The sequence below is a fragment of the Falco punctatus genome (assembly GCF_963210335.1).
Source record: "Falco punctatus genome assembly, chromosome: 5".
NCBI classification, from domain to species: domain Eukaryota; kingdom Metazoa; phylum Chordata; class Aves; order Falconiformes; family Falconidae; genus Falco; species Falco punctatus.
Window position 1 is genome coordinate 7,692,964 of NC_137584.1, and position 16,620 is coordinate 7,709,583.

A 16,620-nucleotide genomic window follows, 5' to 3' on the forward strand; every position below is an offset into this window, starting at 1 on the left:
GAAATCTCAAGCGCTCCCTGTACAGGCAGGTGCTGAAGGACAACCTTGCCTAAGAGCGTGCAGGTGTTGCCTTCTACTGAATGTAAATATACTAATTCTAGAATTTTATTTTTTTTCCAGTATGCATCTGGCATAGTCTTCACTCCCATAGGTGCAGTGATTGAAAAGAGATGAAGGGAAGCTGTTGTTTTCCTTGTAGAGCTCAAATTTGCTGTCATGTGTATACCTGCATGGTTTATGTCCAAATACAGAAGATTGAGTACAAGCATTTGAATATTGCAGAGGTGGAAGCTGTTAAGTACCTTAGACAGAAGGGTATAGTCTGATGAAACATTAATGCTGTGTATGAGAGCATCTTGCACTGGCAGGATTGTAGCTGGCTCTGGTTTCGATTGGAAAGAGGATGTGTGTAAATCCATCAAGCCAAGCTGACAGTACCATGGCATGCCATGTTTTGGCACCGCTGAAACTCCCTTGCTGACTTTCAGCATGGAATTGCTGCATTCTGAAATACCAAGAGTTTGTACACAAAATGAATGTGAAACAGCAGCAAATATATTGCCCAGTATGCCTGGCAAAAAGGAAGCCAGTAACAGGAGATCTATCCCTCTAACTTAATTTGGAAAAGATGTAATGGCTTCTGCAAGTAATCTATTTATTTTTTTTTCCTCCCCTGTATGTTCTTAATTGTCTTTCTTCTTGCTTTGTATTGACATTGAAATCGTTGCCCCTGACACATCTTCTGTCTGGGCTTTTCTTTCTTCAGAGTCACACTGGTGAAGTGTTATACTGGATGTGTGGACATTAGGAGAGGTTCCATCATATCACTTTTCCGGAGAATACAGTGTTATTTTGTTGGCTTTTTTTCAGTTCTTTATACATTATATTACAAATGTCTTTAGTAGCATTTCTATATAGATACTGATGATGCAAAGTAATGGAGCTAAGTATCTTACGCAGGTTAAAAATAATAGTGTGTTCTCCCACTTTCATTGTTTGCTCTTATGTTTTGCAAGATAAGAGCAAACAAACTCTAGGTTTGGTTGTGGTTTTTTTTCACCCTTCCATTTTCCTTGTAAAATGCATGCCAGTTATAGTAGGGCCAGTTATCTTAAGAAATCATTAGTAATTTTCTGGTAGCTATGTCAGTTTTCTTTTGGGTTTTGGATAATATTTTGTTTATATCCTTCTGTTGCCACTGTATTTCATTCCCTTCATAACAGCAGACTAGCATAGGTGAAGTGAAGGCAAGGGGAAAACTGACATACTGAAGTGTGAATGCTTGGCCATCCCCTCTGTCTTACTTCCAGACCTTGGTTTTCATCCTCTGAAACTCTTCCCTGAAATCTTTGTTCAAGACTCCTTCTCCGAGGATAGATACTATTTTTTTCCCTTTTATAGCACAAACGATTGTTCTCAGTGTTTTATTGCTTGTTTTCACTATGTTTTCAATTAAATGTGGGCTTCAGTAAACGACTCCATTAAATACTGCATTTTAAATATATTTATTTTAAAAACACAGTGCTGAAAAACGCTTCGTGCTTTTGGTTGTGTAGATTACTTGGATGTTGCTAAAGATGCGTACTTGTCTAATGCATGACAACCAACACCACATTGAGGATCAAGCGTTTTTGGTTTTCCTCTTAAAGAATTTTTGAGAAAGTCGATACCCCTAAGCAAGTTACTGTGCCAAGAAAGAAGAGCTCTTTTATATCTACTTCTGAAAAGTAGCCTTCTGGTCAAAAATACTTCTCTATAAGTATTTTTCACTTTATAATAATATTACTTAGGTTGATTTGGATATGGCTGGCCAAGTATGTCAAATTTGAAAGTATAAGTAGTACACAGTTATTATCTTTGCAATATCCTGAATATAAAAGTGGCATGATAAATGCAAATAAGAAAATAAACCCCCATCTAGATCTTTTCTAGATCTCCTTAGGGTCTAAAGTACCCTTAGTGACACAAGGGAAGGGACACTGTTTTGCCTTACTTCTGTCACCTCATTACAGTCGCCAGCTGCCAAGCCTGCTGCAGTAGCCTTGCTTATAGTGCTTGTTAAAGGTTTATATAGCGAATTGTGAAAGAAATGCTTCCCTGATATACAGGGATATCAAGTAAACGAATGTGGATTTGCTAAACTGTTCTTCGTTACATAATCACCTGACTATCTTTGTATCTTCCTAAAGTATGAATTAGATTTTATCGGCACATGTGATGAGTATGCTGAAGGAAAGTTCATGTGAATAATAAAATACACAGACCTCCAGGTTTTTGGAATGAATGTGTTGTGTACATTCCCTCAACATATGTAATAAAATGATGGGCATATTAAACTTTTTAAGTATAAGTAATTAGTAATCCTTCGTAAATAAAAAAAACCAACAACCTATGTAAATTGTATGCATAAATTGTTAGTTTTTATGTAAGCCTATTGGTATAGAAGACTACTTAATTTTAGAAGTAATACTTCACCTTACTAAAGCTAGTGAATAAAGAGGTGACGTTTAGGATCATCAAATTTCTAAATATTAAGTGTTCACAAAGTGACCAGAGTCATACCAGTGTGAGCTAGTATAACCTGAAGTCACTCATAGACTCACCTCATGTGTCATACCCAGCGCTGAAATTTGGCCTCCTGGATGGAACCTTGGAGCAGTGGCGGATTTATTCAGTATGAGAGTGATGGTAGTCAAAAGTAGATCAAGTTTAACGTGAACTATTTTTTACTGTCATTTCTCTGATATTTTTTTCTTCTCATTGGTTTTCTTTTTAAATAAATATAACACTTATTCAAATGCAATCAAAAATTGACTTCCATTTAGAGATAAAACATTGCAGATTTCATTACATAGACTTCGGGGACTAAAGGTTTGTTTTTGAAAGCTTTGTCCTACAGTATTCAGGTGAAATATTTATTTGAAGTATTAGTCTGGATTTAAGAGAAATTTCTATCAAGGCAAGAGCAGAAAAAGCTAACATTTTTGCTTCAATTTTTGGGGGCAAGAGAGTAAACGTAATGAAGTTTTATTTAATGATGGTCTCATTTCAAGTGGAACAACTGATATGTATGGATTAGATTCTGACAGACCAAATACTCAATTGCAGCATAGTGTTTTATACCTGTGAGAGATTAGCTTCCTGAGTACATGGAATCTGTCAACTTTGTGATGGTTTCAGCTTCTCTCTGCCTTAACCAGTTTGTTGTCCTTTGTATCCGAACCCTTTCTGCTATTAAGACAAGGAGGAGTTTAAATACTCCTAGCAAGAAAGAGGCTGCTATAGAATACGTGTAGCTTTAATTACTTATCTAAACACCTTTGTGTTCCTGAATTTACTTTATATGTTTACTTGATGTCTGTCTAATTATATGTAATTCTCCACAGATATATTCTACTAATGAGTCTTCAGGATCGAAATGAGAAGCTTTTCTATAAAGTGCTGACTTCTGACATTGAAAGGTTCATGCCTATTGTTTATACTCCCACTGTTGGACTGGCTTGCCAACAATATGGTTTAGCATTTCGGAGGCCAAGGTATGTAAGTTTATACTTCAAATAAAAGTAATTGTATCTTATTTTCCTCTTGGCAGGTTTCTGCAGGGGTTTTCTAACACAGCTGAATGTAAGCCAAAACTACAATAACTGAGATAATTCAAACTACTCTTTTGGTCTGCGTTAAACAATATTTTGTATTGCGTTAAGAAGGAAAACTGTTGTTTTCGTTGTATCAATGCATGGGTACATTATTAATCTCGTTAACTGACTTTTTAGAATACTAAACGTTGCAAGGTCTGCATGTTGCAAGACCATAGAAGAATGGATCCTTAGGTCTTGGGTTTGTATTATCAGCCTAAAGAGCATAGACTTTTACCTCTGTGTGTGTGTGTGTAGTGTGTGTATGTATATATAAATACTTCTATCTATTAAATATCTATATTACAGGTATTATATACATATATATATAAATAATATGTGTACAAACTAAGGATGTGTTATATTGTACCTACAGGCTTCTTAAAAACAATCAATAATCAGGAAAGCACTGGAGTGCTTTTATTCCGTATACAATATCTGTATTTATAGAGTCATGAGGAAGTGGTGTGAAAGAAGGATAGATGCTTCTGTTTCACTCTGCCCTTGAACATCACCCCACAGAATTTCAGATTTATGGCGGTTGCTGTCTGAGAACCTTGTGTATAGCAGTGCCTTCAAGTGCAAACTCTGGAACAAGACTTTGGAGCCTTCTGTACGATTTTCTGGCAAAGGAAAAGATAAATGGGCTGTATGTGCATAGCTGTTTTAACACAAATAAGTTTTTTACAGTCAAGGCATTGACTGAAAATAAGAAGCTTGCAAGTTTAAAGGGAACAAATGACTGCTCGCAAATTCTTCAGCAGGAGGTATTTGAGGGAGAAGACTTACAGTTTCAAGGTTTTGTTGTTGTTAACATAAAAATCATTTTGGCCTTGTGACTGACGGAATGAGTCAGGACCATCTGGCCAACTGCAGAATTCCCACATCTATACACATTGAAAAGTTAAAAAAGACCTCAAGAATGCTTACTTAAACCTGTTTAATGATCTGTGGCTTTTAGGTGCCTCCCCTAGCAAGAGAAGGCATCTCCTTTTTTCCCCTCAGTATTTACCACCATGGTGATTTTATTGGCCTTCCAGGAAGTGCTGAGTCCGTCTGGAAGTGAAGGCTTTGCCTAGGCTGGTCTCATTGCCCCTTGTTTTGATATCCATTGCTGTACAAGATACTGCACAAGGAGCACCTCTGCCAATGTATGTACCTTTCACTTTCTCCCCAGACCAGCGGAGGATCTGTGGAGAAAAAAAAAACTGTTAAATTAGACAGCAGTTGAGCTGAGTGTCAGTCTGCAACTGGTGAGACACAGCTTGCACAGCAATTGGAACAACCCACCAGTCCCCTTTAGAGATTTTCAGACTCCTGAACTCCATTCTTTGGCCTGATCCTAAGCATACTCAGGACATGGGCAAAAAAAACCAATTTGGGAGGTAGGGACAGGGAGAGGAAATATTTCAACCGTTTGCGTTTTGTTTTGGGTTTGTTTGGGTTTTATTTATTTGGTGGAATTTTTGTCTGCAGATGACTTGAAAAGATGCCCTAAATATTTCTCCTCTAGTTATTAAGACTAAAATCCTAGCTGACATTGCTGTCACCAATAAATTTATGGATCCGTATAGTTAACTTGAAACAAATTACACTATAAACATGCAGTTAGTACAGATATACTGGGAAACAAGAACTTCTGAGTTCTGCACTGTGCAACTAAGCCACTCTTTAGCCTCTCCTCTAAAAAGAATTTAGTAGAGTTTAAATTTTTTTATAGATTTGTTTGAATCATTAACGTGTGACATAACAAGTTTACATTTTATTTTCCTTTTAGTTTCAAATATGATATAAAAATCTTTCAAAAGCAAGGCATAATAGCAGTAATACATACATTGTGCAGGCTTTGGAATAGCAAGCTGAACTTTCTCAACTGAGCAAATGACTGCAGTATAAAACTAGCAGTGCATATAAATAATATTGTACTAACTTTCTGTGTTCCCCGTGGAGTTTCCTCTGTCCTACTTTAAAAAGCTTGTTATTCTGGCACATGGATAGTGAACTTCCATTCTGATGATGTATTTAGCTATTCTGAACAGTGAGTGATGATTCAGTTGCTCCTTAAGCACCCTCATATTTGTATGTTCTTAAAAGTATGATTTTATTTACCAATACTGGAGTGAAGTCTGATTTTTCTTCAAAAAAGTGTTCATTTCCTTATTGAAAAAGCGCAAATTCAAGGCAGATTATACTACTTCAGTAATTTCTTTCCCTTATCATTTAATTTAAAAAGTATATAGCTTTACAGGACATTCCATAATTTGGTATTTCACACTGTGTTTTTACTGCAGTTGAGCTGCTAATGAATTAACGATGTTTTAAACAATACTGAGTCTTGTTTTAACTGATGTGTTTTCTGGTATTCAGTTGTGTTCTTGAGCTACTGAAGTCAGCCTGGGCTATATTCGTCTGTCTGCTGCTTCCCCAACTACATGTATGCTTTGTATACGTGATTGACTGTCTGGGGAGATGTGTAAGATATTTATAGAAGTCTGTTTTATTTCTAGTCCTGCTGAATTGCCTCACTACTTTCAAATAAATCTTTTAATGGCTCATTTAAGTAAAGATGGCTGGAAAATGTGTACAATCATCTTTTGCCTAATGAGGATCTCATAACTATTTTTTTTTCTTAAGAAGAAAATATCATCTGCCAAGTGGATGTTTACTCTTCCGTCTAAAATTCCCAACTGTTATGTTCATGTTATCTCACTACCTGCTCTCATCTTCCCACGCCACTCAGCTGATGCCAGTGTTCATTAGAGGTGTTGGAGGAGAGGACTGTAAAGAGTTTCCCTTTTGACAGATTCTTTGCTGCTTAAGAAATACCCGTACTTTGTGATCTTGCACTGCACTCTGTTACAGAGATCTGTTTTTTTCTAAGAAAATACTTTTCTAAATTATTACAAAAACAGTTGTGCAAAGCAATCAGTTTCATTTGGTTTGAAATTGTATTCTAGACTGTGACTCATTAGCATTAAGCATTATATACCAGCATCCTTCCAGTACCTAAAGGAGGCTACAAGGAAGCTGGAGACGGACCAAGGGCATGTAGTGATAGGACAAGGAGGAATGGCTTTAAATTGGGAGAGGATAGATTTGGATAAGGTATGAGGAAGAGATTCTTTACTGGGAGTGTGGTAAAGCACTGGCACAGGCTGCCCAGAGCAGCTGTGGATGCCCCATCCCTGGGAGTGCTCAGGGCCAGGCTGGACGGGGCTTGGAGCAACCTGGTCTGGTGTAAGGTGGAAGGTGTCCCTGCCCATGGCAGGGGGTTGGAACTGGGTGATCTTTAAGGTCCCTTCCAACCCAAACCATTCTATGATTCTATGATTCTGTCCCTCATAGACGGCATCCTTCGTAACTTTCTTCCAAGGAAGAAAAAATAAGCATTTAATTTACCATACGGAAGGAAAAAAGAAGTAAAAGATACGAAATGTAGTCCAGGTCTGTATGCTCTTGTAGTTTTTATTAGCTGATTATTTTTTTTTCCTGTTACAATTGTTACATTGTTACATTTTGTATTGTAACATACTGTTACAATAACATTTTTGTATGTTATTGTATACATACATTATATACATATTGTATATAATTGTTATTGTATACATACAATATACATATTGTATACATACTGTATACAATAACAGTATTGTAACATACTGTTACAACATACATACAATTGTAACATACTGTTACAATTTCCTGAATTGTTACAATTCAGGAAAAAGATTCAATCTCATCATAACTTTAAAAAAGGGTCTTATCTGTAGGAACTGTGTGTATCTCTTTTGTGCTGATGCATATCTAAATTCTGTCTTTACTGATCAATGAAGGTTTTTCTTTCAGAATATTTTTTATTTCAAAATATTTTATTACTGTCTCTTCCCATAGCTCAGAAAATGTTTGATACTATGTAGTTCAACAAAAATCCTGTTAGAAACAGACTTATTTAAATAGGTAAATAAGTTAAAAATTATACAATTGCTGCAGTTCCTGTTTCTCACACTGGAAGTTGCAAGGCAATGTCTTATTATTCAGTTTAAATCTGTAAAGTTCTTTTTATATTCAGTTAGATTTCTTTACGTTGTGAAGTAAGTTTGAAGCCCTTGGCTCACAAGTTATGTCTTCAGGCAAGGAATAATGGAAATTAGAGTAAAAAAAAAATAGGTGTCTCATGGGATCATTAAATGAGATCATCTTCTGTGACTCCCTTACGTGTCTTTAGAAGACTTTAGGGGCTCACATGATGTGCTTACAGTTACAGAAGGGCACTGTGGCTCAGGCGAGATGTTTTTCGTCCTGAAGCAGTATTTTGCAATTACAGAATAAACATTCATGGCTGACCAGCTGACTGATTAAGCAATGTTTCTCAAGAGAACCAGCTGCAAAGTAACTTGACTCACTGGTTTGAAGCTTGTCTGAATAATTGACATTTGTTTGTAAAATTCAAGCTGAACTCAAGATTGCATTACTCACTCTGAATATTCAGCTTAAAATCCACCAGTTTAATGAATAAGAGCATTATTCTAGAAATAAACAGTACAGATCTGATAGCAGATCTGTAACATGCACCTACCTACACCACATAGTTACAGAAACATAACTCAGAAGACCACTCTCTACAGTCTTCCTCACAACCATTAAGGAGGATGAGGGAAGAAAGAGGCTCCTCCAGGGGGTAGGTCAGAGAAGGAATTTGGACCTGTACAGGTAAAAGCTTTAAAGGCTTATGCTGGGAATGTAATGGAGTTGTGATTTTAATTGCAGTGGTCATTCCATCATTAAGAATGTTATCGCAGAATCTCTAAGTCACTTTTTTTGGTGCAGAGTTTCTGTCCACCATTTAAAAACAGATTCCTAAAGTAAAACACTCTTGTTGCACGAAGTGTGCGCACATATATGACAGCTTTTTCTGACCTACCAAGAAACAATCTGTTTCTATAAATGGATCTCTAAAATATAACAGTTCTTTAATCCAAAAAGAATAAATATGGGAAAGCTCAATGGAAATTTCCTCTAGGAATCCAAAATCAACTTTTTACATTGTATAGAGAACACCCAGGAGTTTAAGGTTCTTGTGTAAACTTAGCATTTAGACAGGGGAGTTAAAATTGCCAAGTATTGCTATGCTGATGACTTTGGAGTTGTCAGAATGTTAGGTGACTGTTTGTGTATTTCCATTCCTAGAAGGAAAAGCCATTTCAAACAGAATATGAACAGAGCAAGCCCTGCTAACTGTTGCAGCCACAAAGGCATGGCAAAGTTCCTCTGAAATAACTTCCCGATGCAGTCACATGCTGTCAAGCTGACTAGGAACCATATTTAAAACAGCTATATTGAATCCGATGCTGCGGATTGAAGATACAGATGCAGTCTCTTAAAAGGCAAAGTATGTCAGCCTTAGCTTTGAAGTTATGTTTCTTTTTTTTTGTTTTTTTTAACACATAAGGCAGATCTTTTTCAGCAAACTGCTCTCACAGAAGTTTTCTTCTGCAATAATTCTTTCAACTCCGTGTTTTTTTTGTTTTCCTTCCTCGCAGATAAGTAGACATAGCCTATCTAGAGGCCTCTTATTCACCCCAGTCTAAGCCAGATTACATTTTGAATTTACTTTTAATAAGCGTTTTTAAAATGTGTTTGGTTTAGCTCTTTTGATACTTCTAGAGAGCACTTGGAATGTTATTAACAGTCTTTAGTACCAACTGAGGCAATTTATCATGCTGAATACTCAGTTTGCCAGTGCTGATACTGTACCAGATTGCCTCCTGCACTGCAATGTGTGACTGACTCGGCACGTACAAATTTGAGATCGGTTCCTTCCCTCCTATTCCTCAAAAGGAATGTATTTATTTACATTTATTGTGTATGCATTTACATTTACACTAGTTCATATGCACGGCAATGAGTGCAAGTGCTACAAGTGTGACGGGGTTTTTTTTGTTGACATAGTAATGTTTACATATTGAGATTGTCAGCTGCAAGATACCGCAGCTTTTTTATAAAGAGAATGAATTAGAGAATAAGGAAATACTTATTTCCTCTGAGAGAACATATGAAATATTAGACCTCGACAGCAGAAGTTGCAGTCTGTTTGCCAGCACAAGGCTGATCCTGTGGTACATTTCATAGGGGATTTTTTGGTGGTTTTTAATGAGGCTTTCACTGGAGTCTGGATTTTTCTTTTTCTTAATTCCATTGAATGCCTTTGACATCCAAATATCTTCAGAAACCAGGTTTGGCTTACAGGAGGCCAAAAACTTGTCAAGTACTCCTGGATCACATGAGCCAAGAAAGTTCAGTTCCTGGTGCTTCTTTGTGATTGTCTGTCTCGCCCTCAGATAAGTGGCATTTTCTTGATTGAGACCAGAAGGTCTGGATTCATTTGACCTAATTTATTCACCAGTATAACTGCCCCCTTAGATTTTTTTCAGCACATCTAGATGTTTTTCCCAAGCAAAACAGTTACCTATATATTTAGAGACTTTATTAATCTCATTGTTACTATGGTTAATTGTCCTTGTATCTTCATTTAGTGAGAACTGATTATTGTGTAACATGAAATTATATTAAAAGATAAAACAATAGTTTCAGAGTTGTTTTTCCTAGTAACTTTTCTCTGAGAATTATATAGAATTTTCATCTGGAAGTGAAAAAAAGAAAGTGTGGGGTTTTTTTTTAAGTGATCTCTTGTAAGAGTTTGATCATTAGGGCAGTCTGAAATCGAAACGTGTTGCAATAAAGATATAAAATACAGGAAAATGCTTCTTTGAGAATAACCTGTTGGAGTTCCATTCTCCAGCAGGCACTGGTGTGGGCTCTGTTTATTAACAACACGGCTCAAGTGGCGAGGTAGTCTGAACATCACGACAGAGAATTAACATAGTTGAAGCATTTCTTCTCATTTATATAATCTGTCTTTTACTGAATTCAAAAGCCTGGCAATAATGGCAGTTGCAGCCCCTCACCCAGCACTTTTGAAATATGTCTTGGTTTGTCATTTTCACTTTTGTGTCTTGTGAACGTGGCAGTGGTTGACACTTTCCAGGCAGCTTTTTGTCTTGTTTTTTTTTTTGTGTAGCCTTTCCACTGAATTCAAGCACCATGACATCTCATGACACCCAGTAATTCTCCTCTTTGGCATGATTCTGATCTGCTCTGTTACCTTCATCAAGCTAAAACTTAGCTAAGCATGCTGTTGCTTCCTCAGCTCAGCTAATAGATTCTCCTAGCATAACATTTGCCCTGCTCTGAAAATTTGGAAAAGGAGAATTGGCACAGCACAGGAGTTTTGAATTCCTCTCTTCTCCTAGAGTGTTTTCTAGAAATACACTAAGCTGGATTGTGCCCAAGGTGTGTTCAACTTGGTCTGTCAGCAGCCAGTAATGCTGCTGCAGGGGAACGTGTGAGAATCTTGCATAGAAGGTGTCAGCTGGGCTCATTTTGGACTTAGAGTACTCTGTAAATGTTAAGCCATTTCCTTGTTCTAATAAATATTTGAATGAAAAAAGTTAGGTCTTGGTTTTTTAAATCATTAGGGTATTCTTTAGGTTATATATGTATGTAGTCATCTGGTCTCTCATGAACTGTGTTAAATTCATGGCTTTTGGTAATATTTTGGCAATAGGGTTTACCATTTAGTGTGAATTTTTTCCTCTTTTTATTAACATTGCACCTTAGAATAAAATTGTGTATGATTAGTCTGTGCTAAACTAAGAAGGCATAGTCCTGACCCAGAATTATGAAATATGATGTCCTCCATGCGGTGTTATTTTTTTGTGTGCGCTTAGTGCTTGCATGTAGGTATTCCCTGCGGCATTGGTGGAAGGGGATGGTATTTGCAGGAGTCAGGCTCTGACCTGTTCTTTCATTTAGTCTTGTCAGAGTTGGAGCTTTACCTATTATTAGCTGCCTCTTACCCTCATGAGCTGCATACATGATTTCTTATGCAGGTAATCTTCTAGGGGCATTTCATCATGGTCATAAAAGCTTTGTCCTAAAACACATCACAAGCATGGAATTTCTGGCTTTCAGACCGAAGTTCATACCTCTTGATGGTACATTGCTGTGTTTTTTCTGGAGGGAGTACATCTGGGCTGTGAACAGGAGGAAATGAGGCCATCTCTACTCAAAACATGACTTTGAAAATGTTTGGCAGCAGATGATGTTTGGTGATTTTCTTTCCCCTCTTAGCACAGTCTTCTCAGGAAGACAGCTAGTGAGCCTCGGGGCTCTTCTGCAGACATCCTGAGTGATTTCTGTGCAAGAGTGCCAAAATTAAAGTACTGAGTGTGCCTGTCTCTTTGTTTCTTTGTCCGTTTCCCTCACGCAGTCCTGGATTTTTCCGGAGGATCCCTGTCCTCATTTGGGTTGGTACTGTTATTTTTACACATTTCCACTATCTCTTGTGTAAGCTTAGAACAGAAAGTTTCCCCTCCATAAATCCGGAGGACTCAAATTTATCTTTTCAAGGGCATCTGCGCTCTGAACCAATGGGAACTGAAATTTCTATGGGTTTTGGCATATGAGGATTATCTTCCTCACTATGCATCCTGCTGAGAGAGTCCTCTGAAACAAAGATGTTTCTTACTGATGCTTTTCATCACATGGGGAGGACAGTTTGTGTGCCAGTTATTAATGCAGTGTTTATTAGACCCTTCTTGTTTCATTTGTTAAAACAGTCATCTTGTGGATCTACGTGCAGAAGACTGGACAGAAAGTACATGATCCCAAGTTAAATGGCTTTGACTAATTTTTTCTCTCTAGTGCCAATACCACATAAAAGGTAAGCCATATCCTTTTCAGCAAATATATTGTATCACTGCATTTTTAAAGTAGAAACATTCTTTCGGTAAGTTGTATTTTCATATCAATAATTAGGACATATACCAACACATAACCACGCTACTCTTCAATGTCTTCCTTTTTTCCTGACTTTTTAGAGAGATATTGATTCTATGCCAGCCCACAAATACTGCCTTCTGGTTACAAGCTTCCAGATTTCCTGAAGTAGTACATTCCTTAATGAAATGTACTTTAAGGGCAGAGATTTTATTTAGTTTTCACACCTCGACTTGGCCAAAGACTTGTGGGCATCACTGAAGTGCCAGCTAATACGCTATAGGAGAGGTATACTCATTGTCTCTGTCCTACTGTATTCAAGCAGTATCTATCTACCAAAATTTTCCCCTCGTGAAACAGCCTCTGTCACCCTGCCAGATTTATACAGCTCCCTAATTGTCAGCATCATTTGGCCCCCAAGGCAAAGCTTTAAGAGTCACTTGCTTCAATGAGAACGCCGTAACTTCCCCTAGTTCAGCACCTTTACAAGGGCAGACTACCGGATCCCACACAATGTCTGCAAACGGGTGTTACTTCATCTTTACCTCTTGTGCAAAATGATAGGCATAGTTGCCTCCCAGGGCCTTGGACATCCCTGAATAGTTTGTGTATTGCATTCATTCCTGTGGACTGGAATTCTGCACCATTCTAGCACTCATTTAGGACAACACAGACAATGTGACAACTTCTGCCACATGAACAAATAGGAAGGTCCGAGATTTTTTCAGGTGTCTGATCAGCTTTTGGAACAGGAACTTGGAATTTTCAGATTCACTTATCCAGACGGTGTGAAGCCCTTTGTGGATGATCCTAGTAATGTCAGATTCTCCAAGACAGTGCTCCCAGTAAAGCAAGACACAGCACTGATGCTGGTGGCTCCAGCATAAAGCAGGTGATAATTTTGGTTTTAAGATCCTTGTCTTGGAGACTCAAATTTTTTTTGCAGCTGGTGATCTTCAGTGTATTAATGTCAGCCTTGCACCGAAGTGTCTCAATCTCTCATTGTTTGGAGTGGCTTTCAGAGAAAGAACAGATTATTTTTAATCTTTAGGAACATACTTAGCAATAATAAATATGTTTCTGCTGTCGGTCTCAATTACTGCATATTTTGCTCCGGGCCTTTGGCCACCACATCCCCGCCTACGACATATATGCTGGTTTACTCCTAGGCTTCTCTCTAGAGAAATGCATCTGTTTTGCTGCAGGAGGTGATGTAAATCTTTGAGTGCAGCCAAATACAGCCAGAAACTGTAAAGTTAGAAACTATCTGTGAAGAATAAATGGGCTGAGGTTTTGGTGAAAAGAGGTTAGGAATGGAGGAAAAGCCACAGCTTATTTATTGAAGCTGTTGTGCACACCTTCAGCGTCAGGCGTGCTTTTAGACTGACAATAAAAGGTCCTTTCAAAAACCTTATATCTTATCTTGTGGTGTGCTGGGACATCCAAAGGACTCTCAAAGAGGGGGAAAATTGCATGGATGCTGTGTCGTTAAAATGAAATTGCTTGTGTTGTTCACTGCGCAGCTGGAGTCAGCTGATGGTTACCACCTTAAGCAGTAGCTGTGACTTCTTTGCTGAGTGCTCCTATGCCAGATACTAGAGCTAATGGCTATTTAACATCGATGTTAAACTTGCTGTTGCTGAGGAGTTCGTTGTTTGCAATTTTGGATGGCAGTCCTTCGGTTTTCATGGAAGTGTCTATTGTGAAACCCTCCTGGAGGAAGTAACACTTCCCAAGGCAAGCATTGCCGGGGTTGCTTGGTGGGCTGCATTTACATATGGAGGAGCACTTAAAGGAAGAAGACTGGCTACTTCTCTGTAGCTGTTGACTGCTCTTGGAGATACGAAGTGTGTGCATTCACAGGGTATCCCCTTGCCCTTCCATGTGCTATTTAAACTTGCAATTCATTGCTTGGGAAGTACTAAGAAAAAAAGTGCGTGCTTCTCTCTCCCTTCCTAGGGCTGTGCTGTGGAGGGGAAAGGACTTACTTCCAGATACCAGTGAGATAAGAAATTATTTTATGTATATGCTTACAAATAGGTATCACCAGCAGTAGCGATGTATGTGTTGGCAACATGAGCATGTAGCAAAGAACTGTTACAGGTGACTAGTAAGCATTTACTATTGGGTTTTTCAAACATATTAAGATCTTCCTAGAGATCGAGGAATCCTACTCTCTTCTTCTATGCAGAGTTTTTTCCAAGTCCCCAGTAATTCCCATTGCTGTCTCCTGATACTGCAAAATGAGGTACCAGTAGTATTTTGGATGAGACACAAATGACTTAGAAACTGTACAGTGCTTTGTTAGCTCATTCTGTATATATCCCAGCCCATGCCCAGAGGATGTTTTCCTTTAGGGGTGTGCTTACACTGGAATTTCTCTTGTTTTCTGTACATTTGTGGCACGTCCTTAGGCACCACCCAAATCCCCTGCTGACATTCAGCAGCTTCTCTGTTCAAAATGCTGTCATTACTCAGCAGTCCAACATTGCCTCATTGTTGCATTTCCAATCCAAGATATAGTAGCTTTAAAAAAAAAAAAATCTAAGTTATTCCTGCAACTGTATTTGTTGAAGTCCCATAAAGGAAGGAAAAACCCCAATGAAATCACTCTAACTTTGCAGTAGTTTGCATATTGTAACATCATAGTTTTGTGCCTCTGTCTAGAAGCTTTCTAAATAGGTAGGGTAAGTAGTTAGGTCTTAAAATGGAAAATTTAAAGGGAAGAGAGGGTGTAAAGATTTTGGGATGATTGTGTGTTTTTACGTATCTTGTGATTCTTTGTATTTATGACTAGATGCTTTTAGTTGGGGAGATTTTTACGCACTGCTTTTGAAACAGCTGTATGCTGCTGCTGCTATGAGGCTTCTGAATAAGGCAAGACAAGAGTTTTGGGGTAGAAATGAGCCCTTTTATTCTTGTATGGCATTTTCATCCTTTTTAGCAAAGTTTTATAGCTTTTTACAACTGTTTTCTTAAGTACTCTGTTCAATAAAGTGTGTCAGCAGTGTGAATTATAATAAATTTAAATATAAAAAGACCAGGTCATAATAACTTTACCAAATCTATTGTAGAGTAGTATTAATGTAGTGTAGTTAGCAGTTGGGTGGGGGAGGTTTAGTAAGGTGTCTGTCATCTTGACCACTGCTCTCTGAGTTAAGTGGTCTCATTGCAAGTCAGTTCTGCTTTACGTAATAAGTATTAATTGAGTGATTAAATCACATGCAGTAAACCCAGTATTTTTTTAGAAACAGCTGTAAGTGTACAAGAGACTGCTGGGAGCATAGATCAAATGACAGACAAAACAGTAAGAAGGCACATAAACCAAACAAAAGCAAGGACTTCTAGCCAGAGGCAGACATTGATTGATGGGCCATAAATCAATCAGCAGAAATAAGGGATGACTCCAGAGAACCATTTACGGACAAGCGTGAAAAAACAAAAGCAAGCTTCAGTTTGCGCTGAATGAGAACCTGTGCCTTTGGCAGAAAGATGGTCAAAAGCCAGTTCTCATTTTTGCCCCATTATTCCCAAAGCAACCACATTTAACTTGAATTTCTCTTTAGTCTTAAGGAAAAAGGGAATTTAGGAGACGTCACAATTTTATTTTAGTGTACTCTAGAGTAAGGAAATTAAGTACTGTTTGGGACTTTTTGGTGGAGTGTTCCATCTAAGGGAACAGTTTACTGTTGCTGACGTGAAGTTCTAATGTTCAGAGACACAGCAGCACATTTCCATTTACAGATATTCACCATATTATGGCAGCTGTCATACAGTAGAGGGCATTTTTTTGTTTGTTTCAATTTTTATCCTGGAGTAGTTCTTTAGATTTGTGGTAAGCACATACAAATGTACAGATCTGCTGCACTGTATGTTGGGTGGCAGGCAGTTCATGTGGCCTGTTTTAGGCAACAGTATGTCTTTGGGAGTCTTACCTAGCCATCCAGAACGAACTCCTTAAACATGACATGTAGATGTTTACTTCGGAAAGTGGAAACACAGAACACGGTTTGCTTTCTGTTCAATTAATCAATGTTTCTTCTGCAAATATCTAGAATACAAGCATGGGATTTGTGATTCTCAATGAAACAGCATATCTAAAAAGTCTTAAATTCTGCCCTATTTCCATTTGCTGCAAGCAACGTAT

At 37.9% G+C, this 16,620-nt stretch overlaps 1 protein-coding gene across 1 annotated transcript in view; it reads left to right on the plus strand.

Moving 5' to 3' along the window:
- The window catches only part of ME1 (malic enzyme 1), a 187,657-nt gene that overhangs the window by 52,989 nt on the left and 118,048 nt on the right, over positions 1 to 16,620 (plus strand). Inside the window, exon 3 of the mRNA XM_080389484.1 lies at positions 3,387 to 3,536. Within this exon, the coding sequence (XP_080245610.1) occupies positions 3,387 to 3,536 (150 nt within the window). The remainder of the gene's footprint in view (positions 1 to 3,386; positions 3,537 to 16,620) is intronic.